The sequence below is a fragment of the Protopterus annectens genome, chromosome 5.part1 (genome assembly GCF_019279795.1).
Source record: "Protopterus annectens isolate FY-2018-M chromosome 5.part1, PAN1.0, whole genome shotgun sequence".
In the NCBI taxonomy this organism is placed as follows: domain Eukaryota; kingdom Metazoa; phylum Chordata; order Ceratodontiformes; family Protopteridae; genus Protopterus; species Protopterus annectens.
The window spans coordinates 678,016,675-678,034,364 of record NC_056736.1 but is presented as its reverse complement, the minus strand read 5'-3'; the positions used below and the strand labels follow the sequence as shown (position 1 = coordinate 678,034,364).

The following is a 17,690-nucleotide window of genomic DNA, read 5'->3' as shown; positions in this document are numbered from 1 at the left end:
GCCAGGGAGCATAGTTTTGTTTGACTCTTTCTGCATATGGGTGCCAGTTTGTTTGGAACTTTCAGGAAGTTAGTAGTAAGTAGGTGGACTGCATCATCTAGGGAAGTGGTTTTGAGAATAATCCAGTTTACAGTAGAAGGAATGCTTAAGAAAGTCTCTCAAAGTTTTATTAGATTTTTTACTTCTTTAAAATAATATTTCTTAATTTGAGGTGTTGTGTCTAAGGGCAAATATTGGTAAATAATCATTAAATGTGTTTGGTAATGTACTTGATGATTACATTTTTCCATTTTTTTTTATATATAAACCAGTTTAGTGTTGATTTTTGACTTGAGCCAGGTTGCAGTATGAATGAGTTGTAACTAGTTTAGTGACACTGAGGGAGAGTCAGAGGCGAGGAAAGAGCCGATGTATATTTAAGTCTCCCAGTATTATTGTTTTGTGGTGAATATTTGATGTAGTCCAGGAGAGGAAATTTTCTAATGTGTTTCTGTTATCACCAGGTGGGATATATAGAGCTATGATACAGAGGCCTTTCCTGTCATTTAGTCTGAGAATAGATTAATAGCTGTGCCACATTTTTGTTTGCCTTTCTGTCAAGTCTATGTATGTTGTGACTAGGTGGCGTGATTTCCTCATCTTTGTTGCTTGGCTTCAAACAGTTTTGGAGATGGCTAAGATTTCTGGAGCACTGGGTATTTTACCATGCATGAAGGTCATTTTTTTTTTTTTAGATACTTCTGTTGTTGATATGATAGAATTTTAGTGTAGGCTGAGATGTAGATTGAGTATATAGATGAGAAGGTGGAGAACATCCAGGCATATTCATACTTGGTCCAGAGTATAGGGTGAATGTTACCACATACAGAACCTGCTGGAGAAATAGGTATTTATCCCAGAGACTACCCTGTCTATGGAACAGGCTCCCCATCCATGTGAAGCAGAGTTCCTCCCTAACCCAATTCAAGTGCAGCTTGGACAATTGGATGGGAAACTGGAAATTCATCCCTGGTTTGGCACCTGTGTCTCCAATGGATACAGCTAACCTGTAAATAGTTCATCTCCCAGGCCCATGCTTACACTTATCAAAGGTATCAGAACTTGTCAGAGATTTAGGATGCATGGCTAGGCTTAAAAAGGAACTTGTGGTCTTGAGCCTAGTAAACACTTATGAACTAGAGCTGTATATTGTAGGGTAGGTGGCACAGAGACATAGTGGTTTATGTTTTATTCTGGTTTGTGGTTGAGTTTTGCCATGGTTGCATGAGGCTGCAAGAATTGGGTCTTTAAAGAAGTCTGTGTAGGAGCTGTTCTAGAGGTTTGGTGATGTACAGGGGATGTTGCCAGTAGTGTTGCAGGTGGGTGCTAGAAACATTTTTGGAGATAATGTGGATATGGTATGAGGAGGAGTGTGTTGGCATGGTGAGTATGAAAGCTATTGTGAAATGTTGTATGGGTATCTACCATGTCTTATGTGTCATGACATAGTGGAGGAGTGTTGGGGATGTGAATAAGGACAGGGAAAGGGACTGTGGTTGGTCGGATTAATGTTTTAACGTTAAGTAATTAGATTTACTGGAGAGAGAAAGAATTGTGGTTGCATTTTATAGAGGGATAGATCAAAAAGAGAGGAGGTAAAATGCTGGGGAAAGGAATATAAGAGGGGTAATATTTGATAGCTGAGTGAGGTGAATGAGTTGTGATCATTCGGAGGGGGGGCATGGGATCAGTTAGTAAGTATAAGGGAGGAAAGACATTAGAATGCTTAATTACAGACTGATGGTTTAAGAGTTGTGTATGTGTTATTGTAACTGGGATATGTCCTTTTTGTGGTTGTTTGTCTACAGCTATGTGTATGCCTTTAATAGGGGTGAACAGATCTTATGAATACAATGGTATGTGGGTGGTTGGCGAATTGGGAATGTGAGGGGAGAGGAGGTAATCGGTGTGGGTGTGCTCAGTGTGAAGAAGACAGAAGCTGCGAGTTGTTAAAGATGTATCTGAATTACAGATTGATTCTCCCTTTAAAATGTATTTATGCACACTGAGCTGCTGTGCCAGAATGACCTCAGATAACCTACATCCCTGCAGTGTGACAGATGAAAGGGAGAAATAGGACGGTGCATTGATTTAAAGAAGATGTTCATAGCTGTTATTAGTTTGGACTCAGATGTTCTGAAAAGGCTCCTAAATGTTACAGAAAAGAGAGACAATGACAGGTCTGAATATAATCGTCTGTGGTAGCGTTAATGCAACACCTGATCCAGGTGTCTAAACCCCTGGATTACACAGTTAAACCTGTATTGCTGTTTTTACACACTGACAGTTTTTATTTGGAGAAAGTATATAACTAGGATGATTGGTATACTTCTGTGCTCACATTGTGTTAATGAGTGGTAAAGTGTGTTGTTTTGAGGAACAGATTGTACACTAAAAGAGAGAGAGAAATAAATAGTATACAGGGGAAGGGTTAGAATTGTGTTTAGTACAGAGTTTTGCAGGTGAAAGACACAGTTAAAGATCACATGGATAGGAAAGAGAGAGGCAATTAACTTGGTCACATAGCTCACCACGCCCACTGAAGTGCCTTTGGTGTTTGCCAACAATTACCCCAGGAAGACTACTTTTGAGGAGAAGTGGTAAGTGTTCTAGCTAACTGCCCTGTGCTGCTCGCAGAGATGCTAGATTAGCTTTATATGAGTAGAGTTTGCCTACAATATTTCTACACACACACAAGATAAGTATGGATATTTAAAATCTCTGACAAAGTATTCTATGGATGCACTTAGCTTAAGGCGACATCATAATATCTTATAAGCTCATTAAAGGTTTATAAAACCTGTAATAGTGCACTCTACAGTTGAACACATTTTATGAGTACAGTAGGCATTGGTATACACATTAGTAAAATATTATGTGTACATATTTTACACACAAAGCATTGGTACATAATTTTGCAATATTGCAATGTTAGCCAGCATTTCCAGAACAACTAAACAACACTGTAGCTCTTTTTTGTTTTCTGCAATATATTGCATAAAAAAATCCTGTTGCAGCAGTTTCCTTTATTCTTATTAACTTCACTTATAAATTTCATAGATCTTATACATTATGGTAATACATAGGTTTAGTTACATACATTATTTTTATACACATAGATAGACTTTGAGGAGCACACAGCTGATTATGTGATCACAGATCTGCTAGGGAACGTGTCTGATTTTGAAATGGTGCATCTGCTGTGATTGCAGAACTAATTGGAGAGAAAAAATTTGTCCTGCACGTGCTCAACTTAACTGAGCTCAAGAACATCAGCAGTTGATTTATTTGTTCCTGACTTCATCTGATTCTTTTAAATGCCCACTGCAAACAACCCAGATGAGTTAGATGAGTTCTTTAAATCCTAAAATTCAGCTCTAAGATCCATCCTGAACTTACTTGCCTCAACTTCTGTATGTCTCATTTTTATTAAGTGAATCTAAGCACCATGAGCTTTTGGGATAGAGGCTTGACAGTAAATGGAAGCATAATGACCTTTTGGTTGCTAGGTTTAGGCGTCTTAAATTATGCCAGAAGCTTCAGATAAAAGGGTATTTCCAGTTAATTGTGTGACTATGTGCTTTTGCATGTTTGACCAGCTATATTATGTGGCCTGTCTACAGAGGTCATTCCAGGTCTGGCCAACATGAACAGCCAAAAAAGCTATTTTTTTCAGTTTAAACTGTATCAAATTGCTTGTTACATCTGTAGCAAGGAGCTGCTACAGTTTGCCACACATGGATCTTTAAAAATCTTCAATTCTGATCACAAGTGCAATACAGTGATTCATTTCTGAATGCTGGTAGTGTATTGTAGATCATTTCGCATTTACCAATCACACACAGAAGCCACTTTGCTGTCTTTGCCCCACTATTCTTATGCATCTGTTTACCTGTCCGAAAGTGGAGCATCATCTTTAAAAGAAGATGAACTGGCAGTTTTTTTTTTTTTTGAGATTCTTTACAGCTGAGTTGGAGCAGCTAATGTCAGTTCACTGAGTAGGGTAAGCTGTGAGGATACTTGCATTTCTTTTTTTGCTGTGAGCTTCTTTCTTTGTGAAGGCTTCATTTACTTGATTACTGTGGACACATCCTTGGTTGCAAAGATATATTTCCTCCTTCTGGTTGCCCATCTCAGCTGGTTATTGCTTGTGTTGATTCATAAGGCTCAGTTATTTTTTCAGATTATCTCCTTTTTTGTAAATTATGTGATGGTCCCTTTTTTAAAGCAGGCAATGGTGCCCTCCTCAGTCTCGAAGAAGTACACTTTAGACCCAGCCAGTTTGAATACTTACTATCCTATCTCTTATTTTTTTATTGGTATAGTCACTGAAGAGATTGTGTATTTATAGATTGATTCTGTTTAAGAGCACAGAGTTCATGACCTTTTCCAGTCTGGTTTTCAGATTAGACATAATACTGAAACTGCCATTACCACCAGAGTAATGTACGACATCCTGATGTTGCGAAACCAGTGACATTTTCACATCATTATCATTTCCCAGTCTGGTTTTCACACTAGACAGTGTTAAGACTGCCTACACTAGTGTAATGTATGACCTCCTGATAGTGAGAGATTAATGATGCTAATCATTTTTGGTTCTGCCTAATCTCTCCACAGCATCTGACGTGGTTCACCATCCTCTCTTGTTGGAGCATCTTCAGAATTTGTTGGGTCTCTGGTATTGTTATAGGTCTTCTTTCTACTTTTCAGGATGTAGTCGAAGGGTACTGCCAGAGGTAAACTTGTGATCTTTTTTATGCTTTTACTTCTGTCCTCCCATCTTTCTCTTGGGAGAACTCATCTGAGGGAAAGGCCTTTTCTATCACTGCTGCACAGATGCTACACAGCTGTATCTCTTCTTCCATTAAAAACATATTTGTATTGCAAATTCCCTTGTGGATAACTTGGAATCGTTCAGTTACTGGATAAAAAGTAATCAACTGAAGCTTAACACCTCAAGTACAGTAAAGTTTGCTGGACATGCCACTTGATAACTTGGCTGTAGCAATCATCTGCACCCATCCTTATCCCTTGGTATTGCGTGGACTTCATTTGGGTCCCCTTCAGATGGTTGAACTTTTAAAAGCTCGACTTTCATATGGCCGAGACCATATGATCGAACTTTTAAAAGTTCGAACGGTCTGAATGGCGACCTCCATAGAGCGTAAAACAGGAAGATTTCCCTTTACTGCAACGTAGTGCGATCTCAGAGTTGGTATATTTAAATAGTGGGGGGTGCAGAGGGGCTTGCCTTCCTGCTAACACTGTTAAGTTTTTTTTGTTTTGTTTATTTTTTTTTTTCACATTTTCGAACATTCATATGTTTGATCATATGGTCTCAGCCATACGAAAGTCGAACATTTGGATGTTCGATTATGTGAAGTAGACCCCTTCATTTACATCTTCTAGCCTTGCATGCAGCAAAATCTAGTGATGTCCAGCAATACATGTAAGTAGCCTGTTTAATACTGCCATTCTGAAATGTCTGGGCTTTCAGAAAGTTGTAATGTTTTTTGCTCAGGATCTGTCAGTACATATCAAAAGTGTAGGCAGCCCAGAAAGAAAGAGATTTAATTTATTTTTACTAAAGTATGTTAGCCATTTTTGCTTCTGTTTTCTGTCTGGCACACACACTATGAGAGAAATAATGCATATTATTTATTATGCAGTCTTGGTAAGCTACTCAAACTTCCAATTTTTATTTTTCAGTTCTACAGTGAACCAACACACATTGAAACTGCTAGCCAGATACGGTGGTGGAGTATATGAACTATTTGATCCAAAAACCAAGTTTAACTGGGCAGAAAAGGTAATGGTTTACTATTTTGCCTAGTGTCTTCTGTTTGTCCGTATTATGGTAGAAAATATGTCTTTTTGGGGTGGATTTTTGTAGCTCTTGATAACAGTAATTAGGAAGTTTTCAGTGTGATTTGTTTTTTTTAAGTTAGCTGTTTTTATTTAGTAGACACTTTGCACACTTACCAACTTAACTGAGTCAGTTTAATTTTTTTCTGAAGGATTTCAAAATGATTGCCTGTAGTCACTTATTACCATATGCTTTTTATTTGATGACTACATAGCATATGCAGTCTTCCTGATTTACACAATTGGCACAAAGAGCAAGTTGTACATATTTTAGACATATCTTTCATGTTACTTTGAGTCTGGCTTTGCCCTAATTCCCTTTCAAGTAAGTAAAAACTGACCTAATGACAAGGATTAATTTTGACATTGCTGACTTAGCTTGAAAAGAATTCTTCCTGTGAGAGGGTCAGTCAGGGGTGAGAGAGAAGACATGACAGTGTAAGGGAAGTGTCTCATTCTTAAGAGTGAACACAAGCAAAAACAAGCTACTGCTGTGGCATTGCTTGGTTCATCTTTCTCACTATTAGTATCGAAATGCCAGCTTTCAGTCTGCTTGGCACTAATCAAAACATTCCTAGACTTAATCTCGTCCTTTTCATCCATAATGCTCTGTATGCTGACATCATACCCAATATCTTCTTTGCCTTTGTTGCTGACAGTCTTAAATGGTCAAGGCTTTACACTCTTCTTCACTGTTATGATGTATTTTTAAATGCTGAAAAGCTAATTTCTAATCATAGGTTCATAGGATGATAATAGGCTGTTGGCCTGGAGGCCCTTATAAGCCTAGCCAAGAATTTTGCCCATTTTCCCACAAAGTCAGCACCTGTTTCCCCTGTTCAGCAGACACACAGGTGGAATCCCCGGGGTATATTTTCTGTTTCCCATCCAGTTGTCCAGGTTCCTCTTAGAGGACTAGTGAGTTACTCTGCTTGACATGGAGAGGGAGTCAATTCCACAGATGGGAGAAGTCTTTGGGACACAAATCTATTCCGCCAACAAGTTCTATTAATGTTACAGACCAGGTTGAGACCTTGCATGCTGGTTGCACGATTGGAGTTTGACTTGTGGATTTTCAGAAACTCCATTAAGGCTGGGTCTGAGATGGCCTTATATGACAGACACAGATCACCTCTGAGCAGTCTGTATGAGACTGAGTAGAGGGACAGGGCTTTTATCCTATCTGTGTATGATAGGTGCTCGAGACCCTAGATTTTCCTGGTTAGAAACCTATGTGTTCTCTTCAGCTGCTGCTTGTGCTTGGTAAGGTACATGGTGAAGGGGACATTGTACTCGATAATGGGTCTGATAAGGGAGGAGTACAGGGATGTTATGACCTCCTTGTTCCTGGATGAAATACCCTTACTTATGAGGTGGGCCATGTAGAAAACCTTCTGTACAACGGAGGTGAAGTGGTGGTCAAAAACCAGGTCACTATCAACCTGGGTGCCCAAGTCCCTCACGACTGACTGCGTGCTTAGTACATTGTTGCTAATGTGATAATTAGTGGGGACACAATTTTCCCCTAAGGGGATGATGATGCATTTCTTGGCATTCAGTTTGAGGCCATGCTTCTGGCACCAGTCATTAGTTTGGGTAAGGCCCTCTTGTAGGATGTTCCCACCACTGTGGGAATTTAAGACCGTGCCTAGCTTGTATTCATTTACAAACTTGGTCAGCCACAGACCACTGGTTTGGCTTGCACCTCAGAAAAGTATATCTCAAACAGTAGAGGTCCCAAGACCGATCCTTGGGGTATGCCTCTTGTTACTGTCTGCTACTACTAGAGGTGGCTTCCCCTATTTTGATTGAGTGGGTTCTAACAGTGAGCCAGTTAGCTTTACCCATCTGATAACATACGGGTTGCTGCCAAGCTGGGATAGTTCATCTGTTATGCCTGAGTTGGGAATAGTGTCGAAGGCTATGGCTAGGTCAAGGTAGGTGATGTGCACCATTTTCCCCTCGTCCATGGCTTTGGTGACTGTTTTGAAGAAGTTGCCTTAGTTTAGCAGCCATGATCTCCCTTTGACAAAACCAGACTGTGTGGGGTCAAGCATTTGGAGGTTGCCAATGTCCTTGTTTATAAGGTCGATGATAATGCGTTCCATGGCCTTGCAGATCAGGATAGTTAGGTTGATGGGCCTATAATTGCCTGGGTCAGTGGACGCTCCACCTTTGTGTAGAGGGATGACAGTGGCTGTCCTCCATTTGGCTGGGATGAAGGCGATGCTCAGGCTTTGGTCGAATAGGGTGCCTAATGGTGCTGAGAGCTCATATCTGGGTTCATGTAGGATGCAGCCCGGGATGTTTTATTTATTTTTTATTTATTTTATTTAACATTTGTTGACCGGGAATGTCCGACTAGGTTCCACAGATCCTGTTTTCAGCGGAGGCCCGGGGAACAATGCTCCAGAAGCATGTCTTTAGAATGTGGGAGGAAACCGGAGTACCCGGAGGAAACCCACGCGAACGCAGGGAGAACATGCAAACTCCACACAGAAGGCACCCCAGCCGAGAATCAAACCAGAGAACCTCTTGCTGTGAGGCGACAGCATTAACCGCTGCACCACTGCGCCGACCACCATGTTGTCTGGTCCCGTGGAGGCTGTATTTTTTGCCTTTGAGAGGGCATTAAAGACTTGCTCCCTGGTGATGAGGGGAGGGGGTAGGTGCTGGGGATGTCCTGGTTAATCCTTAATTCTAGGTTATTCTGAATACTTTTGGGTGAAATTGTTACTTTTTTATGTCTTTTAGACAATTTGTGTTCTTGTTAGAACATGCTGACTTTGGTAGAGTTTTTTGTAGTTGTTTTCCTTTCATTTATTTGTGAACATCACTTGTTCACTACTTCTGTAAGTCTTGCATTCTTCAAATCAACATTTATTATAACGCACATTTTTCTTCCTTTCCTCACTCCTATGCCGAGTTTCTTTCAGCTCTGTTAAGGTATACCAGGGCCACATTCCATGTTATGCTTAAGTCCCTTTATTTCTGGAGCCATTGAACAAATTGTTCCCATAAGGTCCATTTACTATTATGTAGTTTCCCCTTTGTATTATTGGCTGAACCCCTAAGCCTGCCCCAATCCGTGTAGCTCTTCAAATTTTCTTAGGAAAAAACATTTCCCTGATGATATTACTGTTCAGGCAAGGTGTGTCTGGTGCTAATGTTAAGATTTTTTTTTTTTCAGTTGACTGACTGCAAAAGGAGAGGTTTCCTCTAGTGATCAGTGTCATTTCTGCTAATTTTTTTGTTTGTTTGTTAAAGTTAGTTTCTTATGCAGAAGTTGACTTATTGAATGACAATATTTCTGCACTTTGCTAATACTGTCTGTCTATCTGTCTTTCTGTTTCTCTACATACATACTTACATGCATACATACAAATATTTCAAGCACGGGCATTAATGCCTTTCTAGCTTGCCAATATACCAAAACACTTGTCCCATAAGTGTCCAGGCTGCTCTTAAAAATATCTAAACTATTATTGGCCTTAGTGTAGTTTGGTAGTCTGTTTCATGCATCAGCTGCTGTCTCAGAGAGCCAATTAGTACACTTCTCATTCCTATAGAATCTTCTACATAGCTTGTCCGATGATCCTCTACTACTTTATAATAACCCCAAATATTCCCATAGGTAGTTGTCTGTAAATGCCCTATATACCTGAATAAGATCTCCTCTTAGATATCGATAAGAGATACTGTACAAGTTCAGATACTTTAGTCTTTCATAATGACTTAAATTTTCACATCCATGGATGCCCTTGATATATTTTCACTGTACTCTTTCCAGTTTACTCATGTTTGTTTTCTTATAAGGTTTCCATATTGTTATTCCGTACTCAAGTTTGTGTCTAATATTACTATCAAACAGGGTCTTCATCATTTATTATTTCCCAGACTTTATAAACCTTTTTATGCAACCTATAGTTCTATCAACTATCATTATTCAATTGGTTGATATAAACAGAAAAATTCTTAGCTGGATCTACCCATATACCCAGGTCCTTACATATATGAGTATATATTAACCGATTGGCAACTCAATTGGTTGAACTAAAAACATGTTTAAAAATACAAAGAGTTCCTAGCAAATCAGCTTCCTCTACTAAACATTTTTCCCAAAAATGTGCAAAATATACACTTACACACACACACACACACACACACACACACACACACAAACACGGCCAGAAATACACTGCTTCTTCTGACAGTCTATCTAATAAACAATCTATAAAACTGTATTTTTTTGCAGAGGGACCCCTGCGCCACCATAGCCCTGCAATATTATATATACCAACTTCAACACTGCACAGCAGCAGGGAAATGACATGCTTCCAATCCCGTGTGAACTACAGTATTGCATACAAATATATTTGCACTTTCTGACCAGTTGTGCATTCAGTCTTTTTGTCAAGCTGTTCTCTTGATAGTTTGAATGCCCCCCCCCCCCCCCATATGTGTCTATGTGCTTTTGTGTAAATACATGCAGACCACTGGATCTGCATTGCAGTTTTTTTTGTTGGTGGCACACCCACTGACTGTCTGCAGACATTGCAAAAGAAGAGGAATGAATGGGCCATTAAGTAATAAAGATGGATGATTGTTTGGGTGTTGGAGTCAAAAAACTGCTCAGAAAAAATGTAGAATTAGTATCCTAGCCATCTTTATATCTACCTTCCCAAGAGTATATTAGGTAGAACTCGAGCAGTTCTTGGTTAACAGTGTTAGAGAAGCAGTTCCTTCTAAGAAATGGGCTTATTCATGTTTATCCCTCATCCCTGACACATGGGAGATTTGTGGCTAGTTTACATCATAACATTTTAAATAGTTTCATTCAGTATACAAATTCAAGATGCTTTTTTGTGTTGCAGAATACATGTAAAGTATAATTCATAGTGGAAAGTGGACAGAAACATAAGGTCCAGACCATAAAAATTAACTTTTGGCACTGTGACTTAAATTACTTATTGTTTTTTCTTATAATATTTATATAACCTTAGACAGTATTAACTGTGATAATAACAATGTAGTCAGTATCTGGATCAATATGTAATCATTTTTGTTTTAATAAACACCTTTATTAAATTCACACCATTTAGGCAATGACATGGCCTGAGATCCAGTTAGAGAACTTACCATAAGTTCACAAGTTTCATTCATTGTTCAAATCCTCCCTTCCCTTAAATTTCACTCCTGCTCCTTCTCCTGAACATTGTTCTGCATGTAGTGTTCCCAGAAATTCCATTTATTTGTATGTAATTGGCTCCTTCTGTTTTCTAAGGATCCCACCTCCAGTTGTTTCTTCATCTTTGCCTGCTGTCTGACCTTGAGCAAGGCACTTAATCAGATAGTGCTTTGGGACAGTTGGGAACTTGGGCTGGGCTCATGAATTGTGTGCTAGACTACATGTCTAGTAACTTCCTAAGAATCTATCGACCAGTAGGTTCATAGATTATTACTAGGCTAACTGTCCTTGTGGGCCATTTTAAGCCTAGCGAAGTACCCCCACGTAATAATCAAACCCTGCACCTTGTGTTTGTAAGATAAACACCTTAACCATTATGACAACCTCCTACAATATTGTAATGTTCACTGTGGCCTTTTGTATTCGAGAAACCATGAGAAGCTTTAAACTTTGACTATAGAAGCATAAAGTAACTATTCACAATAGTAATGTCTTTCGGCTTTTCCCGGTTATGGGGTCGCCACAGTGGAACTCCGATCTGCTTATGATTGTCAGTAGATTTTTGCAGTGTTGAGGTGCCAGCCCAATGCACAACTTTCAAAGAAGGCACACCCATTCATGCATGCACCTATCTGCATGTCTTTAACGTCACTTGACAGCGGGGAGGACATGCAGACTCCACACAAAAGGCACTCCAGCTGAGAATCGAACCAGAGAACCTCTTGCTGTGAGGTGATAATGCTAACCGCTGCATGACCGCTGCCTTGCCAGAATAACTATAAGATGTTGAAAAGCCCATTAAGTATACTTTTTGTTGATATTCATGATGGCAGCTCTGAGGGGTTAAAACCCACTATGTTAGCTTAGATGCATCGCTCAAAAAGCAAAGGGATGTGTGTAAGACAGGCAGCTCTGAAGGGTTAAAACCCACTATGTTAGCTTAGATGCATTGCTCAAAAAGCAAAGGGATGTGTTTAAGACACATTGTTATTAAAGAAAAGCACTTTTAGAATGGAATATGGGACCCTGAGATCTTTTGTGACCAACACTGATTGTAATTAGAAGCTTTTAATTCATGATATTTAATTGATAGCTAATTCTTCTTTTTAGTGGCTTTTATCTATTGTGCTATTCTGCTTTTAATGTTTAATGCTACTAAAGAATGCTTTGTTGATGTGCTAGACCTTTTGGAATAGTAATTTGTGGACTTTAATAAAGACCACCCTACTAGTCAATGGGCTTTAGTCATTGCACTGTTATTAATTTATTCTTATTGTTATTTGTTTCTGCACAGTCTCTTCTTCCATTTCTTAATAAAGGAAATAGCTTAGCGTGATACACATGAAGGACCCTTACCTCTGCATTTTAGTTTACTTTGCACATATGGTGTATCAGAGGCTCAGGAAAATTGAGTTGTTTTCTAAAATTATGAATGCTGAGTCTGTGGGTCTTCAGCCAGTAACTTCTATATATAGTGCAGTTCATGCAACTGCCAGAGATACTGTGGCTGGTATCATACGTAGATACGTTTGTTTCCCCTCCCCATTGAGAATCTTCTTGAAGACATTAAAGTTCAAATCTTGAAACACCCAAATCACAGAAAACCTCTTATTTGTTTTTTTAACTCTAATCCGTTAAAGTTGTGCAACAAAGAAGCAAGTTTAAGGAGCAGGTGCAAGTAGAAGAACCTCTCCAACTACCTTAGTCTTGCAAATTCTCAATATCTATATGATTTAAAGTCATCACATTCTAAATCTGAGAGACAAGGTACACTTGATTATTTTTCTGTGTATTTTGTTATGCTCAGTGGATTTTGACAAGAAACTCTATTATATTATCAGGACTTACTGGTTTATGGCATACTTCTGAAATGTTACATTTGACATTTTGCAGTTTACTGACAGAGTGGGTAAAGGGTTTATATCACAACATTGAACGCAGACTTCATTGAAACGGACATCATTGAACAGTCTTCATCGAATGCTGAAAACATTGAATCCCTCCCAATGGTAATTCCAAATGGGGACATCACACTGTAAGGGTGTAGGGAGAGGGGCAAGCCCCCCCACACCCCCGCTACGTAAATATACCAACTCCGGGATCACACTACAATGTAGGAAATGGAACTCTTCCGTTTCCGCACTATAGTGCACTGAAGTGCGATCTCGGGAGTGGTACACCTAAATGGCAGGGGGTGCGTGGGGTGCAGAAGGTCTTACCCCCCTGCATGGAGCAAGTTGTCGTTCATCTGCACTCCACATTTTTTCCCCTCAACTTAGATGTTTCAGTGTTCGATGATTTCAGTTCGATGATATCAGCTTAGATGAAGTCTGCATTCGATGTAGTGATATACACCCATGGGTAAACAGCTTCACATTTTTGTACAGACATTTACAGCCTGTTTTGTTTAAGATGCTTCTTTTTTGCTGTTAGTTAATGGAAATGTGTGTCCAACATATGCAACATTGTAATGGGATCTAGCTCTGTGCAGTGTCTTACTTAAGTTTCCGTAGCCCCTACCATCCAACAACATTCATCTTCATTCTGCAGTGTTGATCTTTCTTCTGTTTAGTTTTATAAGACTGCACATGGTCGTCATTCTCACTGCTGCAGTAGCCATTGGCTATGTAGATTGTATCTTACCTAGGATACAAATGGCAGTTTTCACATTGCTTTAACTCCCTCCAGCACTTACACTGTGACTACTGATTGGCTAACCCCTTGCAGGAAAATAAGCAGTCAATGTGTAGATAACTTCAGGACTTTTTGCCCTTACAGAGAGAAGGAGCTTACTCATCCTGAATCTTTATAAGATGTCAACAGTAACAAGTTTATAGCCCAGAAACTAACTAGAGAAGTACTGGGATGGAGGGTGGATGCAGCTCCTGCAACAGTGAGGAATTTGTACATAAGCTATTATGGTAAGTGCAACTTACACAGCTGTATTATGTTCATCATTCTCACTGCTTCAGTAGCCTTTGGCTGTATGGGTGGATTACCAAATCTAATTAAACTTGTATATTAGAGACCACCAGGGCCTTTATAAGGCTAACCCAGCCCAGTTTGGAAGGGGGTATGTTTGGAAGTTTCTAAAGGTTATGTGGGGGGGGTGTTAGTTTTGGCACAGTTACTGTCTGCCTCTGTCTGTTACAGACATGGGGGTCAGACCCAGGGTGAATTTCAGATTTCCTTTCCATTTGCCAATGTGACACTTAAATAGCTTAGGAATGGAATCTGCTTCATGTGCATCAGTAGCCTGTCCCAGAGTATGGGCATCCTCTGAGACACATATCTGTCTCACCAACATGTCCTATTTATGTTGCAAGCAAAATTTAAATCCTTGGGTTTAGTGGTTCTAATTTTGTTCATTTTGCAGATGTGCAAAAAGTCCATCAGAGCTGGATGTGAGAATGCCTTGTATGCCAGACATAGATCACCTGTCAGTAACCTGTAGGAGACTGAGTATAGAGATTGAGCTTTATGGTGATCTGTATAGCACAGTATGTTTATTCCCTGCATTGTTCTGGTGCGGAACCTTTGTGGGAGTCCCATCTGTTGCATATATCTAGTCAGGTAGTTGCTGAAGGGGGCTTTATGCTCAATGATGGGTCTGATAAGAGCCAAGTAAAGTGGCACTATAACTTACTTAGACCTGGATGCCATGCCCTTACTTATTGTTTTGACGATATAGAATGATTTTCTTACTGCAGTGGCCACATGTTGATCAAAGGTCAGATTGCTTTGTGCATATATTCCCAGATCCCTGACCACTGGGTTAACTCGTAGAGGTGTCTTATCAATGGAGTAATTAGCCTGGGTCGCGGTTTTCCCAAAAACAACTATAATGCACTTCTTAACAGTGATTTTGACATCAGTCATAGGCCTGTTTTTGACTCTCTTGTAAGATATTAGTGTCATGGGAAGAATCTGTGATCGCTCCCAATTTGCAGTCTTCTGTGAACTTGGTCAGTCAAAGACCCTTGGCATTCGCCTTTTTCTGCAAGATGTAGATGTCATATAAGAGCAATCCCAGCATAGAGCCCTGAGTTACCCCAGTGGTGACTGGTGTCTTAGTAGAGGTGATCTCACCAGTCCTGACTTCTTTGGTCCTATCTATGAGCCAGCAGGCAATCCAGTGAGTTATGTATGGGTTTATACCTAATTCATTGATCTTATCAACTGTACCCTAGTGGGGTTTTGTAGTGAATGCTTTAGCCAGGTCCAGGTAGGTGGTATGAAACATTTTCTTTCATCCCATTGCCTTGGTGACCTTCTGAAAGAAATCCACCAGTTTTAGCAGGCTTGACCTTCCCTTGACAAAGCAAAAGTGGGTTAGGTCCACTCTCTGAAGGTTGCATATGTCTTCTTTTTTTTTTTAAACACCTTTATTGAATTATTACATTTTTCTGCACATATTATTCCTACAATTTCCATTTTTTTCTAAGTAATTTATTCTTACCATTTTCTAAATATCCCACTTCCTGTTCTTTTGTCTCTCTAGTAATTGCTTTTTTGGCAGCCACCAGAATTAAACTTAACAAGGTCATGCCATGTCTAGGCAATTCAGATCCTGTATCCCAGCTCAGTAAAATAATTTCCGTAGTTACACTCTTTTTCTTGTCTAGTATTCCTGACAGAGTGCTGTCTAGTAAATTTTTAAAGTCTTCAAGCTCATTACACTATGAGAACATATGGTGCCAGGTACCTCTTTCATCCCCATTACACCTCCAACATTTGCCATCTACCTGAGGAAAAAATCTTTGGAGTCTAGGGTATAACGTATCTGTGCAAAAATCCTTAATCTTATAGATTTTGTTGTATATTAGGGTGAATTTAATATCTGTTTTCTCTTCACAATTTTTCTGACCTCTCTGATTGATTTGTATAGGTATCGTGCAGTATTTATATGCCCTACTAATTATCCCTTTTTTAACAGCAGCTTCTGTTCTATATTCATTAAAAAAAAAACTAAGCCAGTGCAGGTCTTTAAGGATTTCCCAGTCCCTTTCTCTTTTCTGTACTCTATTGATCCCTGATAGGGAAGGCAATCTCTAGTCTTCAATCTAAATGACTTCTTGACCTCTTTCCATTCTATTACCTTTCACTCTCTTAATTATTTCTTCCCAGTACCTTGGTTAATTGCCAGCTTCCTCCAGTAAATTTCAACCCCTCTTGCCTATACCTTGTCCTCCTAATTGCAGATATCCCTATTGGCAGAATCTCATTTCTCCATTCTCTTGTTGGCTTAGTTTTGTATGACTGGTGTTATTCTCCTTTAAGGATCTGCATCCAAAATCCAAGTTATTACTTATTTCATAAATTACCCCATGCTACATCATCATCCCTTTCCACTCTGAATTGTAACTTTCTGCTTGTGTTATGTATAAGAGCCTTAACTGTGTAGCTTTAAAATATTTTTTCAAATCAGGTAGCCCTAAACCTCTTTATACTTTTGAGAGGGTCACTGTTTCCCACTTGACTCTTGCCTTCCCAAATAAAGTTTGTTAACTTTCTATTAATTATTTTCCACAACTACTTCTGTAGTTGATAAAAGTATACCTGACCTGTGGAGCTAAAAACATTTTACTGCTATTATTTTACTATCCATATCCATAGGCAAGACCTTCCAGTTTTTCAGTTTTTATATTATCTTTTATGTAGTCTCTTCCCACATATCCGTAACTGTCATAACAGAATCCTTTTTAATCCATACTCATAACTACTTCATTTTTTCAAGTCCCCATAAATATGTGTATTGGTGAACCAATTCATGTGAGTATATAGTTTATATCTATAGCATTTGTTTTTTCAGTAATTTTATATCCCAAAAAAGCCCAAACTGTCTCAGAAAGTCTGAGATATCCCTTTCTGGTTCCTTCATGTACAACGTAATATCTGCAAGTAAAGCCATCTTGTTTTCAACACAATACCAACTATATCCTTGAATTTCAAAGTCCCTTATTTTCTTGCCAGTGATTCTAAATATAATGCAAGTAACAAAGGGAAAAGACGAACACCCTTCCTTGTTCCCCTGTTCAGACACAACTTATCATAGAGGAACCCAACCACTTTGATTTTTGACTCTAATCCCTCATATATCCTTCTAATTAACCTTAATATTGTGTCAGGAAGTACAAATGCTTCCACTACCCTACTCCTTATTTATTTTATTTATTTATTTAACATTTGTTGGCCGGGAATGTCCGAATAGGTTCCACAGAGCCTGTTTTCAGCAGAGGCCCGGGAAGAAATGCTCCAGATGCATGTCTTTGGAATGTGGGAGGAAACCGGAGTACCCGGAGGAAACCCACGCGAACACAGGGAGAACATGCAAACTCCACACAGAAGGCACCCCAGCCGAGAATCAAACCGGAGAACCTCTTGCTGTGAGGCGGCAACGTTAACCGCTGCACCACTGTGCCGCCTTAAATCCCAGTTGATTCTGTTAAATGCTTTCTCTGCATCTAAACCCACTAATAACAGCACAATCTCTTGCAATCTGCTTGCCTCTGGATTATCATTGTTCTATTAATGTTGTCAAATTTTTGCTTCCCCTGCACAAAACCACATTGGTTCATATCTATCAATTTTCAAA

General features: G+C 39.3%; 1 protein-coding gene across 7 annotated transcripts in view; it reads left to right on the top strand.

Moving 5' to 3' along the window:
- PARP4 (poly(ADP-ribose) polymerase family member 4) overlaps nt 1–17,690 on the top strand; it is a 2,883,551-nt gene that overhangs the window by 1,300,870 nt on the left and 1,564,991 nt on the right. For all 7 annotated transcript variants that reach the window (XM_044073295.1, XM_044073293.1, XM_044073297.1 and 4 more), the window contains one exon: nt 5,752–5,851. In XM_044073295.1, the coding sequence (XP_043929230.1) occupies nt 5,752–5,851 (100 nt within the window). The remainder of the gene's footprint in view (nt 1–5,751; nt 5,852–17,690) is intronic.